Source organism: Chiloscyllium punctatum, chromosome 30, assembly GCF_047496795.1.
Source record: "Chiloscyllium punctatum isolate Juve2018m chromosome 30, sChiPun1.3, whole genome shotgun sequence".
NCBI lineage: Eukaryota > Metazoa > Chordata > Chondrichthyes > Orectolobiformes > Hemiscylliidae > Chiloscyllium > Chiloscyllium punctatum.
In genome coordinates this window covers 43,325,467-43,352,026 of record NC_092768.1, presented here as the reverse complement: position 1 = coordinate 43,352,026, position 26,560 = coordinate 43,325,467, and the positions used below count along the sequence as shown (strand labels likewise).

Sequence of the window (26,560 nt, the reverse complement as noted above, 5' to 3'; positions counted from 1 at the left end):
GCTGATTAAAGTTTATATTTCATGAAAAAAGTTTGACTATTTGAATTGAGGAATATCTTTATAGGAAATTCAATTACATTCAAAACTGTAGAGCAGAATACAGATTGTTTGGATACAATTTCAAACTATCACCAGTGAAGAATTTCAGAATACCATCTTAATTGGTATTGTTTGGATGAAAATTTTAATATTCTATTGGGATAATATTGCCAGGAATCATATTTTCTCTAATAATTGATAGGAAACAACAACAAATTTGTCATCTGTTATTTAATTATTTAAGGAAAGTATTGATAATAATAAAACACCAAAACCTAAAGGAATAATCGTGTTTGTTAATAACATGTTTATTATTTCTGCTTCACAGAATTAGAAACCTGTTACAATTACCCCTTTATTCTGAATAATCCATATTGTTGTGACATCAGTTACAATGATTCAGCAATGACAGTCTTATTTGACTTTCAAAGAGACAGTTCAAAACAGAATATCAGGTGAATTCATGACAGATACCTGGAAGAACAGAAAGGCAGCTTCCCTTTTCAGATGAGATCCTTTTAGTGACATTAAGAAGAGGAGTTTCAACTTCCTGCCTGGCAATAAAGCAGGAGACCCAATCAGATGCCTGCCTCACTCTGGTTTGTAGGCATTGTAGAAATTACGCAAAGGTGAAGAAACAATTACCCCAAATTTAATTTTCTGGTCAATTATTCACATGTGGGAATGGGTTACTTTTTCCACCTGCTAACCATCAGTTGCATCTTTAGAAACTCTTTCAAACCTGGTAAATCGGCTGGAAATTTCTCAGAGCTGCTGTCTCTGCCACTCCATGACCTTCCGGTAGGACAGGGTGTGAGCTGAAGAGATACCAATAAAGCACTTTGGAATGAAGGTGGGAAGTGGGGCTGGCAGATTTCTGGAGATAAGTATCATAACGGGGGGGGGGGGAGCGAAGAGGAAGAGGCAGACAGCTTCCGAGAGTAAGTGGGATGGTATGGATGGGGGCAAAGAGGAAAAGGGGCTTCTCAGGCTCTGTGCTTTTGAAGTTAGCAAGCTATTTTAACTCACTAACTGTTAATTTGTATTTATCTTCAATGTCTTTTTCAACTTGTTCCCAAGATATATTCCAACTAGAAATGCTGTCTGCTGGTTTTGCTGAGTATTTATCAGCAAATTCAGTGTTGTATTTGTAGAAAACCCATTTCCAAAAGGCTGATGTTTCAATGCTGGTATCAGGCAGAATATTCCAGCGACTATACTGATCATTGAGATCCCTGTAGTTTTTGTAAGGAAAGAAATTTCCATCCGTGTCTTTATTTTGAAAGCTGCTATCACCTGCAACACTTGTTGTACAATTCTCTGACACCAATATCTCAGTAGTGATGTAACGGCATCCATTCAGCCCTTCGCTCCGGTGATATTCAGTGCTGTGCTGTGAGTGCTCCCTGCTTGTACAATCACACAGGACCCCACAGAAGGGACACTGCTCCCCACAGCCACATAACATTGCATACAATTCACTGGATGGATCTGTGGGGAGTGCAGAGATTTTCCCAGCAATATCCTTCCCCCAATCTTTAACCCTTTCGTTCAGATCATTAGTACTGATAAAGCTTTCAATTTCTTGTTTGAAGTTCTGAGCGTTAATCTTTTCAGACTGAAAAGTAACAGACCCCAGTGTCTCTTGTGGAATCTGTATCTCATCCCCCAGTTTTGCCCGAAATGTCTGAATGATCCCAGTAACTGATTGCTCATTATTTGGAGGTGTTATATCTTTCAGAGTTCCCCTTACCCAGGTGATAACCCCAGACAGAATATTGAGTGCTTGAGAGCACAGCAGAGGAACATGTTCATCATCTGTGGCTGTACAATAAAGGACAACTTGTTCTTTCAGCCAATCTTTTTCGAATGACATGGTGTGTTTTATATATCGGTAATATTCTTCAAAAGTATCTCTCTCCTTCAAGTGAAGCATCAGAGCCACTTGGAAGTTTTTCCGGTACATGAATTTCCCTCCCTTGCAGTTGTACCTCATGTGATGAGCAATATTCGATCCCAGTTTGTTCTCCACAGCTTGGATTATGGCTGGAATCAGGCAATTTTCACAGAACAGTTCTGCTCTCCGTTTAGTTTGATCTTTCTCCTGGTAGGTATCCTTAAAGCTTTGGCAGTAAGCTGCTTTCTCCTTTTGTAACTGCTCCACAGGATTGTGTTTCTTCAGGAAGTTTTCCTGCACTTCTTCATATTTTTTAATGGCAAATCCACAGATATGAAGTTTAAAATCCACACTGAATTGTTGAGTAAAAGTGAATCTCTGATCCTGGTGTGTCTGGATTTTCCCATCAATGACTCTCAGGAGTTCTCTGCAATGATTAGAATCATAATCCTGTTCCTGGTTCACTGTCTGATTCACAAACTGTTTACACTCCCTCACCCACTGAGCACACAGCTCCTGGGCTCTTTGTTTATCTTTATTACCAAGAATAAGATCCTTCATTTTAGTAACATATTTCCAACCACATTTCTGAATATGGCTGTCATTTACTTGGAGTTTTACATCACTCAGTTGACACAGGGTTTTCTTGCTAAGTTGCTCGTTGAGGAGTTTGGTATTCGCAGGCATGTTCTGCTGTAGACTTTGTTCCATGTCCTTCATTATATTGGCTTTTGGTGGTGGTGAATAGTTAAACATTGAAATTGTCTCTTGCCACATTTTCTCAAACGCGCTCTCCAGTTGTGTTTCATCCATTTCCCTGTTTTCCTGTCTGCACTGCTGTAGGAGATTATTGACCTGTTCTTCAATCTGACTCTGATATTGTTCCTTAATCTCATTCACCTTCTGCAAAGCTCTCTTTCTTTGCACTGCTTCATTACACTTTCTGTCCATGTACATCCCACGTTCAATGATCAGAGAATTGATGCTTCCGACAAAATCCTCCCTGTATTTTTCGACAAGGTTTGAGTTATTGTCGGTGGAATAATATTCCTCTAATTTTCGGAGAGCATTTTCTTTCTGATCATTGAGCAATGCAATCTGTTCACTTTTCAAACTTTGAGCTTCCCTTTCTGGATCCTGTTTTGTATTAAAGATTCTGTTCTGTGCCTTTTGTAGGAAGGAGTGTATCTCTTTCCTCAGTTCCCACTCCAGGTCGGTGTATGTGACAGAGAGTTCTTTATAAGCTTCGGCTACCAGACTGTTCCGGAAACTGAAGATGAAATTCTCATATTTCACTGCGTTCCACAGGGATTTAGTCCATTCGATAAACTCAGAGATGGTCGACAGTCTCCCTTTACTTCTCTTCTCTTTCAGATTCTGAAAAAGCCTTTTCTTCAGCTCAAACACCTTGTGGCTGTAGCTGGTATTAACAGCTGCCATGGGTGGATTCCCGTGCCACAGGCCTGGGATATTCCAGTTATTCTCCATCGGATCATACTCTAACACATCGGAGAATTTGCTGAACTGTCCATCTCGTTTTTCCATTTTAGCTGCTGCCTGTGTCATCACATCCAGCTGTTCCAGCAGATGTTTGCAGCCTCTGATATTCTGATCATGAGCAGCCACGTCACTCACGTTCTGGTGAACAAAGTAACAAACTGGCCTTTTCCCCACTTCTCTCATTCGTATAAATGCATGGACCACTATCTGCAGCACGTCCTTCATCTCGGTGGAGTTCTCCATGGCCATATTTATCAAGGTGACATCACTTAACCCGATCACCAGGGTGGCGAGCTCATTGTCATGTTCATAGCTGCCGTCAATGTCTGACAGTTCTGGTGCTTTCAGCCCCTCAGTGTCGATCACCATGATATACCCACAGCCCAGCTCCATCTGTAGATCTCCTGTAATCTTAATGAGCTGCATGAAGGCCCCACGGGTACAGCGCCCACTGCTCACAGCAAACTGCAAACCAAACATGGTGTTGAGAAGTGTGGACTTGCCTGTGCTCTGCACACCCAGCACCGTCAGCACAAACACATGGGTCTCTCTGCCAATCCTGGCTTCAACTGCCTTCAGTACATCAGTGACCCACTGTAAAGGGATGTTGGAAACATCTCCATCAATGAGCTCCAGAGGGAATCCGTCCAACATCAGGTCAGCAGCAAAGTGGGGTAATATTTGCACTGTGTCTCTCTCTTCCTCATTACGGTTCTCCTGCTTTATCAGTGTTTCATAGATCAGTCCGATTTCTCGCATGAATTGTTCAAGTCCAAGGGAGCTGGCAGTTATCTGTCGGTCTAATTCCTGTAACTGTTTGTTGATTGTAGGGTCTTTCTGCTCTGTTGACTGTCCCTGAGATTTCTCATACAAAGCTTTATACTGTTCACGTAAAACAGAGAGAGTATCTCTCGATCTGGAATCCAACCGGAATTTCATCCACTGCAGGAAATGTGTCCTCTCATCCCTGTCTGTCAGGGCTGTGATAAAACCTTTCATATCAGCCGATATACCTTTCTCTCGCTGCTGCTTTAGGAGTTTCCTCTTCTCTTCCTCAAGGTCATTCCAATATTTTTGTGGTGAACTCTCCTTTCCCTGTTTTAGGCGACATTGTTCTTTTTCTATTTTGGAAACTTGTTGCCAAGTGAAACCCTGAAAAGACATGTTTTTTGATTTGTATTGGCTAATGGTCTCTCCATTAATAAGGTTATAAATGTTACCAGATTTTTCTTTACCCTGTAAACACAGCTCGTCATCCTCATCTATTGCAATCCCCATCTCCCTTGCAGTTACTGCCAATGACTCCAAATGGCTGGGGTCCCGAATATTATTTTGATGGGTTATTTCCAAGGCCTTTTTCAATGTGGAGTGCAGTGTCTTAGTAAACTCTGCATTGTTTCTTTTTCCTTGAAAGAATATTTGTTCCTTTTTAAACACTGAGGATGTAATGAATTCCTTTAAATGCCCTTTAGTCTCACTGCTCACACTGCTCCCAGTGAGCACTATGTACGTACTCGCTGGAGACTGGGCGAGGGACTTCAGGGTTTTGCTTGAGCCACTGTCAACATTATCAATCCAAATAAAAACAGCTGAAGATATGGTTGTCAGAATCTGAACCTGTTTGTGGAACTCTTTACCGTCACCTCGAAGGTTTAATATGGTCATTGGCTCTGGAAAAAGATCCAATTCCTCACTCCCACTGGGCAGGTACCAGCACAACTCGACAAGACCATCAGAAATTCTGCGAGGGATATCACCGCCCTCCATATTGTGATGGATGAAGAAATTGTGATGTTGCTGGGAGGGGCTGAGGACTTCATTTAGAATCATTGATTTGGAGATGGAGCAGGAACCGAGTCGAATGAAGGAAAAGATGGGAATGATGGCAGTCACCATGTTTGTTTCCTTAAAGCCTGCACTATCTCGGAGTGAGAGTGGGCACCACTTCTTCACAATGGAGCGCAGGGCCCACAGTAGGAGGGTGCAGCCCTTGTTGCCAGCAGGCAGTAACAGTGGCAATGCAAACTGGCACAGAGACATCTTTACCATCAGCTCCTGCTGCACGAACGGGTCAGCACACAGGAAAACAGACACAATGATATCCAGGGGATGGTATAGACCTTCACTGTGTTCATCCTGAGATAGAAAATCCAAGTTTTCTGATTCTGACTGATTTTGTGTCTTAGTTGGTTCATAATTAAAATTTCTTGCCCTGGAATGGACCATCATTAAATTCCGGAGAAAATATCCTGGTATTTCCTGAGGTGAATCAGGTGATTGATTTTGAAGTGTTTCTGTATTTACGCTGAGAATGTCACTCAGGAGCAGCTTCTTACTTTGATATGCTAATTCCATGAGGAGTTTGGGAATATTGTTTCCTGTATTAGATTTTCCATGACTAGTATCACAATAATTGTTTTCAGAAACTGAATTATCTCTTTGGACTGAATTCTGTTCTTGTTCAGTTGTGGTTTTGTTTCCTTCCACTGAGTTATGTGATCCTGTGCTGTGTTCGGATTCTCCCAGAACAGGCTTTATTGTGAACTGTGAGTTAGATTCAGTTATCATCTGTTCTACCTCAGTATTCATGGCTTCCCGATGGTGCAGAGAGAGATCAGGCTCTGGCTGTGCTGAAACTAAGAAAGATATCATATTAAATTATTTGTTCAACATTATTCAGCCAGTAATTCAAACAGCGCTGTAAAAAACAGAATTATACTGCTTTGTTCTCCTATCACCTTACACTCTGCACCTGCCAACTCTGGCCAAAGCCCCCAGCTCATGAATTCACTCTCATTCCCAAATTCCCTTGGTGTCACTCTGCCTATTGTTTTCATATTGTTTTCTATCGTCATTTCTTGTACAGAACTTGAATATTACAGAACAAAGTCTCAATTTTTCAAAGATGTTTGGGCCCTGCATTCATAAGGATACAAGGAAGGTGAGGCAATCATGAATACCAACTCAAAGACCAATCAGTGTTAACCTGCCTGATTTAAACTTTAACAAAGCCTGGCTGTTAACTGTCGATCATCATTATTGGGTTCAACACAGCCAAGAGACATCTAGACTTGAAACATGAGCTTGCTGTCTCTCCATGGATGCTGCTTAACCCACTGTGATCTCCAGCATTTGTTATTTTCAGTACAGATTCCACTTGTTGACCAATCATGACCCTTCTTTAATGTCGGAGAAATGTTGGTTTTCCCTTTGAATTTGTTCACATGCAAAGCGTCTTCATATTTGTAAGACAAAAATCTTTGACAAAATGTGTTTTTTCATCAATATTATTTTCTTTGTATCAAGAAGAAAATAATTGCTCTCCTGTTTTCTACATATCGCTTCTTAGATATCAGTGTACCTGGACAGCAAGAAACCTTGGCGCCATTGATCTTACCTTCCTGATGTACATGCAGAATGTGGTTTTACATTACATGACACTGAATTGCTTTATTAACTGCTGCCAGTCCCACTCTGTGAGCTGCTGCAATCAGTCACAAACTTGGCTCCAATTTGGGATCTGCAGATGATGTATTATAAGCTTCCGTCAGTTATTCCTCGTGACTTTTTGAAATCTTTCTCCTGTCACTTCAAAATATGCCATTCAGTCTCAAATACTGCACCCACCTCTGCCACCCTAGGGAAAGAACTCCTATCATGCACCTTATCTATACCTCTCATGCTTTAAAAACCTCTACAAGGTCACCCTTCAACCCCCTACACTCCAGTGAAAAGATCCCAGCCTATCCAGCATCTCCAAATGCTCAGACACTCCATTCCTGGTAAAGTCTTGGTAAATCACTTCTGAAACTTCTCCAGCTTAATAATACCCTTCCTACAACAGGGCAACCAGCACTGGACAGGACTCCAGAAGAAGTCAAGGGTGTAGTGCTGGAAAAGCTGGATCAGGCAGCATCCGAGGAGGAAGATAATCGATGTTTTGGGCAAAAGCCCTTCATCAGGAATGTGGCTTGTGGGTCAGGGCTGAAAGATACATTGGAAGGGGTGGGTTGGTGGGAAGGTAGCTGGAAAAGTGATAGGTGGATGAAGGTGAGGGAGGTCAAAGGAGCGAGTGATGGACGGATCTGGAGGGTGGTGCCGACTTGGAGGCTTGGGAATGGGATAATGTGGGGGGAGGGGAAATGAGGAAGCTGTTGAAATTCACATTGTTGATGGTGTGGTTGCAGGGTCCGAAGGCAGAATATGAGGCGTTCCTCCTCCAGGCATTGTGTGGGAATAGTTTGGCAGTGGAGGAGGCCCAGGACCTGCATGTCCTTATCGGAGTGGGAGGGGGAGTGGAAGTGTTCAGCAACGGGGCGGTGGGGTTGGTGGGTGCGGGTGACATAAAGATGTTCTCTGAAAAGATCCGCAAGAAGGCGTCCTGTCTCTCCGATGTACAGGAGACCATACTGGGTGCAACGAATGCAGTAGATGACATTGGTAGAGGTACAGGTACTCGAGAAGAAGCCTCCCTAATATCCTGTATAAGCCCAACAAGACATCCATGATGACATCATGATGGACAATTTTTAAAAAATTCTTGAAGTAACAAGCAAAACAGGTAAAGAGGAACCAGCATGTAATATACTTGGTCTTTGAAATTCCAAATTTGATGAAGGTGCCTCATATTAGGCCATTTGATAAAAGCCCATGATGTTGGAGATAATGTCTTAGTTTAGATAGAGTATTGACTAATTAATGGAAGACAGAGCATTGGAATAAAGTCAACATTTTCATGTTGGCAATGTGTAACTCAGCATGCAACTGGAATTGGTGCAGGGGCCACAATTATTTACAATATATTCGGCAATTGGATGGGGAATTGAAGATACTATTGTCAAGTTTGTGAGTTTCATGAGCATCGATGGGAGGGTAAGTAGTGAGGATGACACAAAAAGTCCACAGAGGATATATTCAGGTTAAGTGAGTGGGCAAAAACGTGGCAGATAGAATATGTGTGGGAAAATGTGAGATTATGCACATTGGCTGGAGAAAAGGAAGATGAAATAACTTGCAGATATTTTTGTTAGTTAGAATGGATATTTCACACTGTGTCACCCACAGGCAAAATTAGATGTGGTTGTAATTATTCAGGAAATAATTTAAATTTTTTATCATTATGGTAAGAAAATGTAGTGTTTTCACATGGACTGTGTTTGCAAACAACTTGTGTTTTAAAACAGTGAATTGAATTTCTGAGGTTTATTTGCTATTGTTATGACATGTTTCAGAGTTTGTGTCAACCTCGACAAAATATATAAATGTGGAAAGGGAAATGTGACAGTTGTGCTGTGGTTACCCTCCCCCTTCCTTTGAACATCTCTTGGCTTTGCATTACTTTGCAAACTGGTGTTCTTGAGGGCTTTTTTGTGTATTGTGTTCCCCCCTTGCTTCATTGCTTTTGTGAAGGGCGAAGACATTTTTAAAAAAACTGTGATCACAGTTTTCACACGGTTGGGTGGCTCAGTGGTGAGCACTGCTGCCTCACAGCGGGGTTTGTTTCCAGTCTCAGACGACTGTCTGTGTGGAGTTTGCATATTCTCCCCATGTCTGCGTGGGTTTCATCCAGGTGCTCTGGTTTCCTTCTATAATCCAAAGATGTGCAGTTTCGGTGAACTGACCATGCTAAATTGCCCATAGTTTTCGAGGATAAGTAGATTAGGTGCATTATTCAGGGGTAAATGGAGGATAATAGGAGAGGGGAATGGGTCTGGGTGGGTTACTCTTTGGAGGGTCAGTGTGGACTTGATCTGCTGAAGGGCCTGTTTCCACACTGTAGGGTTTCTATGATTCTATAATTCTACATGAAAGAGCTAAATATTATTTAACTGGAGAAAGACTCTAGAAACTGACAGAACAAGGGAGTCCTAGTACGTGAATCACAAGAAATTGGCATCCATTATCAAAGGGAATAGATAAAGACTCCTTGGCCTTTCAAAGGGTCCAAAACTGAAATAAAGGGAAATAAAACAGACCTCTTCCCAGGGCAGAAAATCAAAAACAAGCACAAACTCTAAAGGCAAAATGGATACCTATGCTATGGAAATGAAAAAAAGTTACGGAATCAAAATATTATTGTCCAGGCTGAAATATCATTGTCCAGGCTAAACTATCATTGTCCAGGCTAAACTATCGTTGTCCAGGCTGAAATATCATTGTCCAGGCTAAACTATCATTGTCCAGGCTGAACTATCATTGTCCAGGCTGAAATATCATTGTCCTGGCTAAACTATCGTTGTCCAGGCTGAAATATCATTGTCCAGGCTAAACTATCATTGTCCAGGCTAAACTATCATTGTCCAGTCTAAACTATCATTGTCCAGGCTGAACTATCACTGTCCAGGCTGAACTATCACTGTCCAGGCTAAACTATCATTGTCCAGGCTGAACTATCATTGTCCCGGCTGAAATATCATTGTCCAGTCTAAACTATCATTGTCCAGGCTAAACTATCATTGTCCAGGCTGAAATATCATTGTCCAGGCTAAACTATCATTGTCCAGGCTGAAATATCATTGTCCAGGCTGAAATATCATTGTCCAAGCTAAACTATCATTGTCCAGTCTAAACTATCATTGTCCAGGCTAAACTATCATTGTCCAGGCTGAACTATCATTGTCCAGGCTGAAATATCATTGTCCAGTCTAAACTATCATTGTCCAGGCTAAACTATCATTGTCCAGGCTGAAATATCATTGTCCAGGCTAAACTATCATTGTCCAGGCTGAAATATCATTGTCCAGTCTAAACTATCATTGTTCAGGCTAAACTATCATTGTCCTTGCTAAACTATCATTGTCCAGGCTGAAATATCATTGTCCAGGCTAAACTATCATTGTCCTGGCTAAACTATCATTGTCCAGGCTAAACTATCATTGTCCAGGCTGAAATATCATTGTCCAGGCTAAACTATCATTGTCCAGGCTGAAATATCATTGTCCAGGCTGAAATATCATTGTCCAGGCTGAAATATCATTGTCCAGGCTAACCTATCATTGTCCAGCTCCAGTGACACCCATCAGTAACGAAAGGCTCCACTGATCTCCGTATGCTCCCTCTCCACCTGAGTGTGGAAGTCACCCTCAGAGAGGGATAGACAGTCAGTATCAACGAGACCCTCTTCAGCCTGCTACCTGTACCTGTTCATCTCCATCATGGTCAAGACCACAGCCATGAATAGTATCAGAGACCTGCTACACCTCCCCTGCACCAAGTATCCAAAGATCACGAGTGTGAGGCTGAAATGCAAACAAGACTTCAACAGGAGACCCTTCAAAAACTGAAAAAAGACTGCAAATGGACACGCTCAATGTAAATCTGAAACACCATCCCCTCCAGGCCCAGACTATGGCCATGGTCTGTCACCCGGTAAATTAACTCGTTAGCCATTTGCACGGGACCAACAATGCAGCCCTGTCCACCCCAGATCCCTGATTTAGGAGGGGAGTACCTCTCCATGGATAGGAACTGCATGTTGATACCATAGGACACTTCCTGGGGCACAAATCAAAAACAGGTATAAACTCAAAATCAAATGGAAACAACCATAAAACTAACTAACTCAGAATATTGTTATTCAGACTGATAATATCTTCTAGAGCATGCGGCACCGAGGAGTCTTGGAAGGTTGTGACTGTGCCACTGAGCACCATCTGCTCCCGCTCCATGGACACCCGAGTGCAGATATAAGAGAAAGGTGAAAGAGAAGCAGAAGGTCAGGAATGATAAGATCCTCCTCAGCACCATGTCTGCAACTGTTAATGGCCATCTTGGCCAGGCCCGGGCGTAAAGGCATGGGAGGGTCTGTAGACTTGTCAGCCCCTCCCCGAATCAGGTACCTGTAGATCAAGAGTGTGGGGCTGAAGTGCAACCAAAGTTTTAACAGCAGCCCCTTCAAATAAAGCCAAAAAGGATATGCAAATAGTTGCTCTCAACATAAATGTGCAACACCATCTCCTCCAGGTTACAGAACGTGCATGTGGTCTGGCACCCAGTAAATCTGATTCACCAGTTACACGGGCCCACCGTGTGCAGCACTCTCCACCCCTGATCCCCCAAGTAAGAGGGGAGGAACCCTTTGTAGAGGACCCTCCACTGCCTGAGAATATTATGCCAGGGTATGTGTGGGTGCTGGTTGATAACATCACAGGGTAGAGTGTACAGCATCAGCTTATACAGATTGTGCCTCTGTGCTATCAGAAAGGGGCACCAGGAGGATATCCCTGAGATGGCTCAGATTGTCACAAGCGAGGGTCCATGGTGCAGAACTAATATCGACATCCAGTCAGACAGGGCTCAGTTCGTCTGGATGCCCACCACACGCCTGAACCACCTTGAGTGCACATGTGGTGTTGGGGCTGAATGCCTTGTCTGCCAGGCTGCAGATGGGACAGGGACAACGTGGGGCTAAAGTAAAAAAACCCTCTTTGAAGGGATCCAAAATCAAAACAAAGGGAAATAAAACAGCCCTCAAAATGGATTAAATCAAAACAAATACAAAGCTCAAGATCAAAAGGAAACTTGTACTACAGAAACAAAGAAAGATGAACTAAATCATAATATCCTTATCCAGGCTAATCATGCTCTCCATCCCTGTGGGTGCCATTGGTCATGAGAGGCCTCCACTGTGCCAGTGAACACTGCATGCTCCCACTCCAGGGGCACCTGAATTCAGATGGAACGGTGAAAATGGGGCAGACAGTCAGGAACAATGAGCCCCTCCTCAGTATGCTGCGAATGGTCATCTTAAACAGGCTCAGGAGCAAAACCATGAGAAGACTTGTATACTTGTCCATCGGTATCACATCGGGTGTCCATGGATCGGGAGGCTGGGGCTAATATCGGGGGAACTACACTTTTAAGACCAGCTCCCTCAACCAACCAAAAGGACTAGACTCTCTCTACATAAATATGAAACATCTCCTCCAGGCCACAGAATTTGCCCATGGTGTGGCACCCGATAAATTTGCTTAGTTGCTGGTTGCATGGACACCACATGCAACACTCTGCACTCAGATCCCTGATGTAAGAGGGAGCAACACCTTTGTAGATTGCCGTCCACTGGGGATATCCGTTGCTTGTGGGCAGAACATTGTGCCAAGGTGTGTCTGTGTGGTAGGGAAAGTGGAGAGAGTTCAGCATTAGCCATCCAAAAGACACTGGGAAGATATGTCTGAGGCAGCCCAGAATGAAGAACAGCACATCACGGGGTAGGTCTGTGGCACAGGTCCAATGTCGAATTCTGGAACAGACAAGGGTCAGTTCATCCAGATGCCTTTCTTCATCAGACGACTACTTACTGACAACATAACTGTCTTCAACACCACAAAACCAACCAAACTCATTTCTAAACTCCAAGACCTAGGTCTGAGCAACCCCCACTCTGTAACTGGACCCTCGACTCCCTGACACACAAGCTGCAATCAGTAAGAATAAGGAACAATATCTCCTCTACAATAATCCTCAATACCACTGCCCTGCAAGGCTGTGCACTCATCCCCTTAGTATACTCCCTGTACACTCATGACTGTGTGACCAAGTCCCACCTTAACTCCAACTTGTGTGTTTCAATCAAGTCACTGCTGTAGACAGATCTAAACTCCAGCATTTACAAACATAACGTGTCAAACTTTCCTCATCAGGTGACCTGGCCATTCCAGATACTACTCTTTAAACCTTCCCTGAACAACTTCCAGTTTCTTTCCATTCTTTCGTAAATAACAAGACCACTACTGGACACAGAACAGCAGGTGTGGTCTCACCAATGCGCTTTATAACCAAAGCACAACTTCCTAATTTCTTAACACATTTTGAACACATATGCAAATTTTTAAAAAATGATTCATTCATGGGATGAGGGCATTGCCGGCGAGGTCAGCAATTATAGCCCATCTCTCATTGCCCAGAGGGCATTAAGAATCAAACACATTGCCGTGGGTCTGAAGTCATATGTAGACCAGACCAGACCAGACCAGGTAAGGATGGCAATTCCCTTCCTTAAGGGACATTAGCAAACCAGATTATTGTTTTCTGACAATTGACAATGAATTTATGGTCTCTTAATTCCAGATTTGAATGGAATTCATGTTCTACTGTTTGCTCTGCAGGTGCCAAGGACATTACCTTGGTCTCTGGATTAATAGTCAAATAATAATACTGCAGGGCCTTCACCCTCCCTAAAGTACAGTACAGTATCATCTTTTGTAGTCAGACATAGTTCTAAAAACACAAATGTGGCAAATTCACAGACATTTTAAATACTTATGGAATTACTGTAATGCTAACACAACCATTGTCACACCTATCCACAACTTTGCTGTCTCATAATAATACTCCAGCCCCGCTTATACTCAGACACACAAATAGATAATCTCACGTTCTAAAGGTCTCCTTGAAATGAAATTGTTTTCCAGTTGTAGGGGAATCGCTGCAATGTGTGGAGACAGCAGTGGTTTCAGTAAGATCTCTTCTCCTGCATTGACAGCACTTGTTATGTGAAAAGAAAACGATCAGAATTTTCTGACTCTGAATGTTGTCATTCAGTTGCAAAACACAATAGAGTTGGAATACATTATAAAATCCAACAGCACCAGAAAGATGATACTCTGTTTTGGAACAGTGAAAGTAGAAAAATGTCGAACACATTGAAAGTCACAGCCCAAGCAGAAGACTGAAGCCTGTCAATCCCATTGGTCAGTGAAGAGCAGTGGATTGATCCAATGTACTTGATATCACAATACAACAACCCCAAGACAGAAATGGATGTTACAGTATAACGAGTGTAACTCAAGCAAGGAATCAATCAATAAAAAGACAGTCACAAAGGAAATGAGCTGGATGTACTAACCTTTACTTGGAGGTATACAAGATAAGTCTGACCAGTCTGTCTCATTGACCAGTTTTATTTTTTTTTTTCCCCTTGTGATTATCTCAATCACACATGCTTGTACACATGCTCACAAATATTTTACATTCACACACCTCCAAATAGTATTTCACACTATTCGGCCACCCTCTCACTGTCTCACAGTAATGTCAAAGACCATCCTCACACTCATATATACAAACAGCTAAACTCACACTTGCAGGTTCTTTCCCACATGAATCTGTTTTACTGACCTGTACATGAACTGTCTGTGTTCTAGCTTTGGGGGAGTCACTATTGGGACTGGATGGACCAGAGTTTTCACGAAGATCTCAGATACAGGAACAACGGCACTTGCTGGAAAACAGAAATACTGCTGAAGACTCTCATCCGTCGTGGGAGATGAAGTTAGTTTCTGATTGTTTCAGTAGCTACAAGTCTTGTGTTAACAGGTATTTATATCTGGAATAAAGCTGCAATCCGATATAGATAAGGATTAGTTACTGTGGGCACTGATACTTTCTTTGCCAGATCATAAAATTCTGACCTTGTATAGAAGTCAGCATTGGGGTTTCAAACCATTTCACTTTCACTTGTTCAGTTCCAGTTCTCCACAATGAAACTGTTTCTGGGAAATGCTGAAAGTTTGGTTTTAACTCAAATTTCACAGTGGAGAAACATCGTCCACTGCACTGTCTTTAGATTAGATGAGATTACTTACAGTGTGGAAACAGGCCCTTCAGCCCAACAAGTCCACACCGCCCCGCCGAAGCATAACCCACCCATACCCCTACATCTACATCTACCCCTTACCTAACACTACGGGCAATTTAGCATGGCCAATTCACCTGGCCGGCACATCTTTGGACTGTGGGAGGAAACCGGAGCACCCGGAGGAAACCCACATGGACACGGGGAGAATGTGCAAACTCCAAACAGTCAGTCGCCTGAGGCGGAAATTGAACCCGGGTCTCCGGCGCTGTGAGGCAGCAGTGCTAACCACTGTGCCACCGTGCCATCCTTCTCTGTCCTTCATCCACTTCCTTGATCACCCGTTCAAAAACTCAATCAAACTTGTGAGACATGATTTCTTATGCACAAAGCCATGCTGACTATCCCAAATGAGTCCTTGCCTCTCCAAATGCCTGGAGATCCTGACTCTTAGAATTTCACCTAACATTTAATGCCACAGATGTTAGGCTCACCAATCTGTAGTTTCCAGGCATTTCCCTGTGGTTTTTCTTAAATAATGACAAATTTAGTCAAACTCCTATCGTCAAGCACTTCTCCTGTGGCTGTCAATGTGACAAATATCTCTGCTAAGGGCCCCACAATTTTCTCGCTCGCTTCCCACAAAGTCCTCAGATGCACTTTATCAGCTCCTGGGAAGTTATCTACCTTAATGCATTTTAAGAACTACAGCATCTCCTCTTCTGTAAAGTGGATTCTCTTCAAAGCATCAATGTTTAATCCCCCAAGTTCCCTCGCATCCATGTCTTTCTTGATGGGAAATACTGAGGATCTCTTGTGGCTCCACACAAAGACAACCTTGTTGATCTTTAAGAGGTCCTATTCTCTCCCTCGTTACTATTTTGTCCTCATGTACTTGTAGAGTCCCTTTGGATTCTCTCTTACCTTATCTACCAAAGGCCTCTCATGTCTCCTTTTAACCATCCTGATTTCTCTCTAAAGTGTACTCTGGCACCCTCTAAACTCCTCAAGGAAATAAGTTGATCTCAGTTGCTTATAGCTGTCATATTCCTCCTCCCTTTCCTTGACAAGGATCTCAATAACTCTAGTCATCCGGTGTTCCCTACTCCTGCCAGCCTTACCCTTCACTCTCCCAGGAACATGTTAGCCCTGAACTCTCCTTACCTCCCTTTTGAAAGCCTCCCACTAACCAGTCCCTTTGCCTGTGAACAGCCTCCCTCTATCAACTTTTGGAAGTTCCTGTCTAAGACCATCAAAGTTGGCCCAGTTTAGAACTTTAACTTGTGGTCCAGACCTATTCTTTTGCAGAACTTATTTAAAACTGATGGAGTTATGGTCATTGGTCCCAAGGTGCTTCCCCACTAACACTTTAGTCATTTGCCATGTATAATTTCCCAAAAGGAGGTCAAGTTTTGCCCCTTCTCTAGTAGGGCTATCTGCATACAACATGGGAAAGTCTTCCTGAATGAACTCAACAAATTTCTCTCCATCCAAGTCTTTAAAACTATAACAGTCCCAGTCAATGATGCAAAAGTTAAAATTCCCATTGATTACAACCTTATTACTCTTGCAGCTATCACCAGACCCCTTACATATTTACTCCTCAATCTTCTGCTGACCTTTGGAAAGCGTACAGTACAATGCCATGAAAGTGATCTCCACCTTTTTATTTGTCAGGTCTACACATATAAACTCAGAGGATGAACCCTCAAGAATGTCATCTGTCAGCATTGCTGTGCTGATCTCCTGAATCAAAAGTGCAATTCCTCCTCCTTTCTTGCCTCTCCTCTAACCCTGCGATAATGTCTGTACCATGGAACATTGAGCTGTCAGTCATGCCCTCCCTCAGCCATGTTTCTGTAATGGCGAAAATATCTCAGTCCCATGATCCATCCATGCCCTGAGTTAATTTGTCTTACCTTTTAGGCCTCTGGCATTACAATAAATGCAATTTAACCTCGACTTCTCTTGCTTCCTGCCAGGCTTGATTAAAAAGCTTCCTGATTCCCACCCATTGATTAAAACTGTGTCACTGATGTCAGCACAGAATAGCTCATTATAATTACAATACTTCTGAATAAAAAGTTTATTACAAATTATGAGTCCCACCAGACCTTTCACTCTCTGCTGAGTGTTATGTATTCAGCAAAGGTCTCAGTTTTATCCCTCTGAGTCCCTACCTTAATGAATTTCAGACACGAGCATGATATTAAATTCCTCATCTGTCATCCTCAACTTCGTGCCCATTTCTTTGGACAAGAGTCCTGTCCCCATCGCACAGATCCTTTCACTCATCTCCAACACTTTCCTTTCCCCTAAATCCCTCTGTCTTGTCTATTACCTACACTTGTTCATCAAGAACTGTTGATGTGACATTGTGTGCTGCAATTTTTCAGCCCCCTTGCTCATTCCAACCTCTCTCCCTCTGAACTGATGGCACTCCATGCTCTCAGATCCAGCCCTGACTTTGTATTCAAGGCTGCTAACAAGGGTGGTGGTGTTGTTGCCTGGCACATGGATCTCAACATTATGAAGCTCCCTCTGAATGCCCCCTGGACCATGACCCCGACATGGAACATCAGGCTACCGTCTCCACAATAGTTGGGCAGCACAGTGGCCAAGTGGTTAGCACTGCTCCCTCACAATGCTAGCGGGCCGGCTTCAGTTACACACTCAGGTGACTGTCTGTGTGGAGAGAGCACAATCTCCCTGTGTTTGTGTATGTTTCCTCCGGGTGCTCCGGTTTCTCCCATAATGCATAATCTGCCCTCAAAATGTAAGGATAGTTGGATTGGCCACGGGAAAGGCAGAGTTACAGGAATGTGGCAAGCAGGTTGGTCTAGGTTGGGTGCTCTTCAGAGGATAAGTGTGGATTCGATGGGCTGAATGGCCTGCTTCCATAAGGATTTTATGATTCAATCACTAATCTCATTTCATCTAGTGATCACCTCCCACGACTACCTCCAAAGTCATTGTCTCCCAACTCTGCACAGCTCGCTTCTGTCTCCTTTGCAAAATCCATAGACAGAACTGCTCTGGCAGACCCAGAGTTAATACCTGCTCCTGTCCCATTGAACTCATCTCTTCCGACATCGATTTGAGTTTTTTTCTTCCCTTGTCCAGATCCTGCCCACTTATATCCCCGATTTTTCGCAGACTTTACATCAGTTTTGGAATTTCCATTCATGGGATGCAGCAACCCCTTTCCACGCCGATCCCCCATCAGGATGGTCTCAGGGATCTGCACCTCTTCCTGGAAAAAAGGCCGGTACTGTCCCCATCCACCATCACTCCCCTCTGCCTGGCCCAGCTTGTTCTCACCCTGAGCAACTTCTCCTTTTACTCCTCTCACTTTTTCAGGGAAGAGGTGTACCCATTAGGGCCCCTGTTATATCTGTATCCTTATGGAGTTTGAGGAATGTTCCTATTCCAGCCCCCACCCACAACTCTTTCTCCGGTATATCAGTAATGTTATTGGTGCTGCTTCTTGCTCTCATCTAAAATTGGAAATGTTTATCTATTTCCACCATGTCCTCACCTTCCTCTGGTCTTTCACTGACTCCTCCCTTTCCGTCTTTCCACATTTCTGTTTCCATGTTTGGTGATAAGCTGGACACCAAGATCCACCTCAAACCAACCGACTCCCACAGTTACTTTGACTAGACATCCTCACATCCTGCTTCTTGTAAAGATTCTGTTCCATTCTCCCAGTTCCTCTGTCGATGCCAGCTTTGATAAGGTGGCCTCCAAAATATCCACCTAATTCCTGAACTGAGCACTGATTCCTCAGCACCATGGTTGAGAGGACCCTCAGCCAAGTCTGACCCACACTTTGGCCCTCACCCTATCTCTTCTGACGAACAACAGCAATAAGAATCCCCTTGTTGTCACCTCGCATCCCACCAGCAACCACATCCAAAGGATCATTAGCTGCTATTTCCACCAGTACCAGTCAGATTTTGCCACCAGACACATATTGCCCCCCTCTCTGTCATCTGCCTTCCCCAAGGCCCATTCCCTCCAGGACACCCTGGCTCATTCCACCTTCACTCTCAACACTGGCCTTCCACACACCCATGGAACCTTCTCCTGTCACTGCAGAAGGTGTAACACCTGCCCATTTACTTCCTCCCTTCTCACTATCCAAGGCCCGAAACACACCTTCAAGGTAAAGTAGCGATTTACCTGTGCTGGATTCAAACTAGCCGAGAATATATGTTGTTCACAGTGTGGTCTCTACTGCACTGAGGAAATAAAGCATGGAGTGGGAAATGAAGTTCAGCCTGGGTGCTTGCTTTGCAGAACACCTATGCTCTGTCGGCAAAATAAGAGTCTGAGTTTCCAATTGCCTGCCATTACAACACCCCGCCTTGTTCCCTGGCCAACATCTGTCTCAGGTTTGCTGTAGTGCTCCAGTGAAGCTCAGTGCAAGCTGGGAGAACAACACCACCTTATCCACTTAGGGACCTGCAGCCTTCTGTACTCAATACTGAGTTCAACGATTTCCAGGTTTTAGGTTCTCCTATGTCTTCCCCCAGCCCCAGGCCAGGGAGAACATACCAGGCCTTGTTATCACATGGTCTGCTATTACACACAACCTATTTTTAACCACTAACAGTCCCTCTTTATAGATATTCAGTTTCCTAAGCTGACTGCTATACAGTCCTTTGGCTGTCCAACTGTTTCTCTCTTTAGGCTCTCTCTCCACATGTTTTTAATCCTTACCTTCTCCCCCACCCCATCTTCTGCATAAAAACCAATATTTTCCTCACTACCATTAGTTCAGAGGAAGGGTCCCTGGTCCTGAATCATTAGCTCTGATGACTCTCCCAGATGCTGCCAGACTTGCTGACCTTTACCAGCAATCTCTGGTTTTTGTTTCTGATTTCCTGCATCCACGTTTCTTTCGGTTTTTGTTCTTTCAGCTGGAGATTCTGTTTCCTTTTTAAGACCAATAATACTGACAGGAGCAGCTGCTGTTTTGTTTGCTTCCAGGTTCCTAATTCAAACCCCTGGAACTGTCAGACTGACCAAAATCCAATCCCTTTATCATAGGTTTGTTTATTGACCAGTTTGTGGAATGAAACTGATCATGTCACAAATTGAACTCACAATATTTACTGGAAATCATTGTGTTTGTGACTGATCTGATTCCCGTTCAAAAGAGTGTCCTGTCTCGGTGTTAATTATTGATTGTTTCAAAATAGAATCTGAGCTGTAAAGACAGACCATGCACCCAATTTGTGTCACCCACCTCCAGGCTCCTTCGCCTGGCAGAGATCATTGTGTGTGAACAAGTTCCCTTTTCATTCATCTCACTTTCTCCAAGTGAAAGGTTTGGCCACAACTGGCTGGCTCCTTGTGGGTGATGTGAAACATTCCCTTTTCACAGTCCGATTTGAGTCCCCACCCAAATTCCTTCTTTGAGACGTTGACGATATATTTGATGTTGCTTCCTGCTTTTGTCTGAAGTTAGAAAACTTCATTACTTTTGTAACCGATTCCATCATTCTCTCACTCTTTCCGCACACATCTCTGACTCTTCCCTTCCTTTGGTGGACTTCTATGTTTCTATTTCTGAAGTGAAATTTTCCATCTATATCCATAACAAGCCCACCCACTGCCATAATTAACTCGACTGCATTTCCCGGAACACTGCTTCCTGCAAGGATTCCATTCCATTCCAGTCTCCACCTCCACTGCATCTGTTCTGTTGATGCCACATTCCACAGAGGTGCCTCTGTCATTTAGTTCTTTTTCCTCAACCATGAATTTTCCTCCAAGCTTGTGGTTGACAGGGGCCTCAATCATGTATGATCCATTTTCTGAATTTCTGCACTTATCCCATCCCTCCATCCCTCCCAGGATAACAGCATGTCTACCCTTGTTCTCATGTTCCATCCCTACACAACCTCACATTCCAAAGGGTGATATTGGACTTGAAATATTAAGAACTGCTGCCAGACATGCTGAGTTTTCCCTGAACTTCCTGTTTTTATTTAAATTCTGTGACCAATTGTGGTTTGTCACACCTCCTTGTAGGCTGTTCAACCTTCCTTAAAATCTGTAAAGGATGTGACTGAGACAGAGACGTTGGCCAGGGAACAGGGTGGGGTGTTAATGTGGCAGGATGTTCAGGGCCTTCACTGTGAACAGAGTGCAAGTATTCTGTCAAGCGGTCATCAGTCTATGCTTCATACCCCCAAGTGTAGGGGAGAGAGCAAATACTGAGCAGGGAATGCAGTAGACGATGCTGTGGGAAGTGAATTGAAAGTGCTGCTTCTTCATCAGGAAGCGAAAGCTAGCAGGCTATAGTTATACAACAGAACACCGAGTGTGAGACAGCTCGGAGGCTACAGTTATACAACAGAACACCGAGTGTGAGACAGCTAGGAGGCTACATTAATACTGCTGAACACCATGTGTGAGACAGCTGGCAGGCCATAGTTATACAGCTGAACACCGAGTGTGAGACAGCGAGCAGGACATAGTTATACTGCTGAACACCGAGTGTGAGACAGCGAGCAGGACATAGTTGTACTGCTGAACACCGAGTGTGAGACAGCGAGCAGGACATAGTTGTACTGCTGAACACCGAGTGTGAGACGGCTAGCAGGCCAGAGTTATACTGCAGAACACCGAGTGTGAGACAGCTAGCAGGCCATAGTTATACTGCAGAACACCGAGTGTGAGACAGCGAGCAGACCATAGTTATACTGCAGAACACTGAGTGTGAGACAGCGAGCAGGACATAGTTATACTGCTGAACACCGAGTGTGAGACAGCTAGCAGGACATAGTTATACTGCAGAACACCGAGGGTGAGACAGCTAGCAGGCCATAGTTATACTGCAGAACACCGAGTGTGAGACAGCGAGCAGACCATAGTTATACTGCAGAACACCGAGTGTGAGACATCTAGCAGGCTAAAGTTATACTGCAGAACACCGAGTGTGAGACAGCTAGCAGGCTATAGTTATACAGCAGAACACCGAGTGTGAGACAGCTAGCAGGCCATAGTTATACTGCAGAACACCAAGTGTCGGACAGCTAGCAGGCCATAGTTACATTGCAGAACACCGAGTGTGATACATGTAGCAGGCTAAAGTAATACTGCAGAACACGGAGTGTGAGACAGCTAGCAGGCTATAGTTATACTGCAGAACACGGAGTGTGAGACAGCGAGCAGGCCACAGTTACACTGCAGAACAACGAGTGTGATACATGTAGCAGGCTAAAGTTATACTGCTGAACACCGAGTGTGGGACAGCTAGCAGGCCATAGTTATACTGCAGAACACTGAGTGTGATACAGCTGGCAGGCTCTAGTTATACTGCATAACACCGAGTGTGAGACAGCTAGCAGGCCATAGTTATACTGCAGAACACCGAGTGTGAGACAGCAAGCAGGCTATAGTTATACTGCAGAACACCGAGTGTGAGACAGCTAGCAAGACATAGTTATACTGCAGGACACCGAGTGTGGGACAGCTAGCAAGACATAGTTATACTGCAGAACACCGAGTGTGAGACAGCCAGCCGGCCATAGTTATACTGCAGAACACCGAGGGTGAGACAGCTAGCAGGCCATAGTTGGACTGCAGAACACCGAGTGTGAGACAGCTAGCAGGCTATAGTTAAACTGCAGAACACCGAGGGTGAGACAGCTCGCAGGCCATAGTAATACTGCAGAACACCGAGTTTGAGGCAACTAGCAGGCTATAGTTATACAGCAGCACACCGAGTGTGAGACAGCAAGCAGGCTATAGTTATACTGCAGAACACCGAGTGTGAGACAGCTAGCAGGCTATAGTTATACTGCAGAACACCGAGTGTGAGACAGCTAGCAGGCTATAGTTATACTGCAGAACACCGAGTGTGAGACAGCTAGCAGGCCATAGTTATACATCAGAACAACGAGTGTGATACATGTAGCAGGCTAAAGTTATACTGCTGAAAACCGAGTGTGATACAGCGAGCAGCCTATAGTTATACTGCAGAACACCGAGTGTGAGACAGCGAGCAGGCCATAGTTATACTGCTGAACACTGAGTGTGATACAGCTGGCAGGCTATAGTTATACTGCAGAACAACGAGTGTGATACATGTAGCAGGCTAAAGTTATACTGCAGAACACCGAGTGTGAGACAGCTAGCAGGGTATAGTGATACTGCAGAACACCGAGTGTGAGACAGCTAGCAGGCCATAGTTATACTGCTGAACACCGAGTGTGATACAGCTAGCAGGCTATAGTTATACAGCAGAACACCGAGTGTGAGACAGCAAGCAGGCCATAGTTATACTGCAGAACACCGAGTGTGAGACAGCTAGCAGGCTATAGTTATATTGCAGAACAGAGAGTGTGAGGCAGCTAGCAGGCTATAGTTATACTGCAGGACACCGAGTGTGGGACAGCTAGCAAGACATAGTTATACTGCAGAATACCGAGGATGTGACAGCTAGCAGGCTATAGTTATACTACAGAACACCGAGTGTGAGACAGCCAGCAGGCCATAGTTATACTGCAGAACACCGAGGGTGAGACAGCCAGCAGGCCATAGTTGGACTGCAGAACACCGAGTGTGAGACAGCTAGCAGGCTGTAGTTAAACTGCAGAACACCGAGGGTGAGACAGCTCGCAGGCCATAGTTATACTGCTGAACACCGAGTTTGAGGCAACTAGCAGGCTATAGTTATACTGCAGAACACCAAGGGTGAGACTGCTAGCAGGCTATAGTTATACTGCAGATCACCGAGTGTGGGACAGCTAGCAGGCCATGGTTATACTGCAGAACACCGAGTGTGAGACAGCTAGCAGGCCATAGTTAAACTGCAGACACCGAGTGTGGGACAGTTAGCAGGCCATAGTAATACTGCAGAACACCGAGTGTGAGACAAATAGCAGGCTATAGTTATACTGCAGAACACCGAGTGTGAGACAGCTAGCAGGCCATAGTTATACAGCAGAACAACGAGTGTGATACATGTAGCAGGCTAAAGTTATACTGCTGAACACCGAGTGTGAGACAGCTCGCAGGCTATAGTTATAGTGCAGAACACCAAGTGTGAGACAGCAAGCAGACCATAGTTTTTTCTGCAGAACACCGAGTGTGAGACAGCTAGCAGGCCATAGTTATACTGCATAACACCAAGTGTGAGGCAGCTAGGAGGCTACAGTTATACTGCTGAACGCCAAGTGTTGGACAGCTAGAAGGCCATAGTTATACAGCAGAACACCGAGGGTGAGACAGCTAGCAGGCCATAGTTTTACTGCAGAACACCGAGTGTGAGACATCTAGCATGCTAAAGTTATACTGCTGAACACCGAGTGTGGGACAGCTAGCAGGCCATAGTTATACGACAGAACACCGAGGGTGAGGCAACTAGCAGGCTATAGTTATACAGCAGTACACGGAGAGTGAGACAGCTTGCAGGCTATGGTTATATTGCAGAACACAGAGTGTGAGACAGCTAGCAGGCCATAGTTATACTGCAGAACACCGAGTGTGAGACAGCTAGCAGGCCATAGTTATAGTGCTGAACACCATGTGTGAGACAGCTTGCAGGCTATAGTTATATTGCAGAACACAGAGTGTGAGACAGCTAGCAGGCCATAGTTATACTGCAGAACACCGAGTGTGAGACAGCTAGCAGGCCATAGTTATACTGCTGAACACCATGTGTGAGACAGCTCGCAGGCTATAGTTATACAGCAGAACACCGAGTGTGAGACATGTAGCAGGCTATAGTTATACTGCAGAACACCGAGTGTGAGACAGCTAGCAGGACATAGTTATACTGCAGAACACCGAGTGTGAGACAGCTAGCAGGCTATAGTTGGACTGCAGAACACCGAGTGTGAGACAGTTAGCAGGCTACAGTTCGACAGCAGCACACCAAGTGTGAGACAGCTTGCAGGCAATAGTTATATTGCAGAACACCGAGTGTGAGACAGGTAGCAGGCTATATTTAAACAGCAGAACACCGAGGGTAAGACAGCTAGCAGGCTATAGTTATACTGCAGAACACCGAGGGTGAGACTGCTAGCAGGCTATAGTTATACTGCAGAACACCGAGTGTGAGACAGCTAGCAGGCCATAGTTATACTGCAGAACACAGAGTGTGAGACAGCTAGCAGGCTATAGTTATACTGCAGAACACCGAGTGTGAGACAGCTAGCAGGCCATAGTTATACATCAGAACAACGAGTGTGATACATGTAGCAGGCTAAAGTTATCCTGCTGAACACCGAGTGTGATACAGCTAGCAGGCTATAGTTATAGTGCAGAACACCAAGTGTGAGACAGCAAGCAGGCCATTGTTTTTTCTGCAGAACACCGAGTGTGAGACAGCTAGCAGGCCATAGTTATACTGCTGAACACCGAGTGTGAGACAGCTAGCAGGCCATAGTTATACTGCAGAACACCGAGTGTGAGACAGCTAGCAGGCTATAGTTATGTTGCAGAACAGAGAGTGTGAGACAGCTAGCAGGGTATAGTTATACTGCAGAACACCGAGTGTGAGACAGCAAGCAGGCTATAGTTATACGACAGAACACCAAGGGTGAGACAGCTAGCAGGCCATAGTTATACTGCAGAACACCGAGGATGTGACAGCTAGCAGGTTACAGTTATACGACAGAACACCGAGTGTGAGACAGCTAGCAGGCCAAAGTTATACTGCAGAACACCGAGGATGAGACAGCTAGCAGGCTATAGTTATACTACAGAACACCGAGGTTGAGACACCTAGCTGGACATAGTTGTACTGCAGAACACCGAGTGTGAGACAGCAAGCAGGCTCTAGTTTTATGACAGAACACCAAGGGTGAGACAGCTAACAGGCCATAGTTGGACTGCAGAACACCGAGTGTGAGACAGTTAGCAGGCTACAGTTATACAGCAGCACACCAAGTGTGAGACAGCTTGCAGGCAATAGTTATATTGCAGAACACCGAGTGTGAGACAGGTAGCAGGCTATATTTAAACAGCAGAACACCGAGGGTAAGACAGCTAGCAGGCTATAGTTATACTGCAGAACACCGAGGGTGAGACTGCTAGCAGGCCATAGTTATACAGCAGAACACCGAGTGTGAGACAGCTAGCAGGCCATAGTTATACTGCAGAACACCGAGTGTGAGACAGCTCGCAGGCTAAAGTTATACTGCAGAACACCGAGTGTGAGACAGCTAGCAGGCTATAGTTATACTGCAGAACACCGAGTGTGAGACAGCTAGCAGGCCGTAGTTATACATCAGAACAACGAGTGTGATACATGTAGCAGGCTAAAATTATACTGCTGAACACCGAGTGTGATACAGCTAGCAGGCTATAGTTATAGTGCAGAACACCAAGTGTGAGACAGCAAGCAGGCCATTGTTTTTTCTGCAGAACACCGAGTGTGAGACAGCTAGCAGGCCATAGTTATACTGCTGAACACTGAGTGTGATACAGCTAGCAGGCTATAGTTATACAGCAGAACACCGAGTGTGAGACAGCTAGCAGGCCATAGTTATACTGCAGAACACCGAGTGTGAGACAGCGAGCAGGCT

The 26,560-nt window shown here is 44.4% G+C and overlaps 1 protein-coding gene across 4 annotated transcripts; it reads right to left on the bottom strand.

Moving 5' to 3' along the window:
* Positions 1-365: 365 nt before the first annotated feature.
* Positions 366-21,067, bottom strand: LOC140455455 (interferon-induced very large GTPase 1-like). 4 transcript variants are annotated; one of them, XM_072550331.1, is made up of 4 exons: positions 21,044-21,067; positions 20,266-20,477; positions 14,555-14,773; positions 366-6,072 (listed from the first exon to the last, which is right to left on the bottom strand). In XM_072550331.1, exon 4 carries the CDS (start codon positions 6,023-6,025, stop codon positions 1,055-1,057), a length of 4,971 nt encoding a protein of 1,656 aa, XP_072406432.1. In that variant the 5' UTR covers positions 6,026-6,072; positions 14,555-14,773; positions 20,266-20,477; positions 21,044-21,067; the 3' UTR covers positions 366-1,054. The 4 variants fall into 4 exon arrangements, with proteins under 4 accessions (XP_072406432.1, XP_072406433.1, XP_072406431.1 ...); XM_072550332.1 differs by lacking the exons at positions 20,266-20,477; positions 21,044-21,067 and adding an exon at positions 19,865-19,927 and having other exon boundaries at positions 14,555-14,657; XM_072550330.1 differs by lacking the exons at positions 20,266-20,477; positions 21,044-21,067 and adding an exon at positions 19,197-19,470.
* Positions 21,068-26,560: the final 5,493 nt, after the last annotated feature.

Excerpts from the sequence above, each read along its gene's own strand:
- LOC140455455 (XM_072550331.1), bottom strand. The coding sequence starts at position 6,025 with ATGAATACTGAGGTAGAACAGATGATAACTGAATCTAACTCACAGTTC.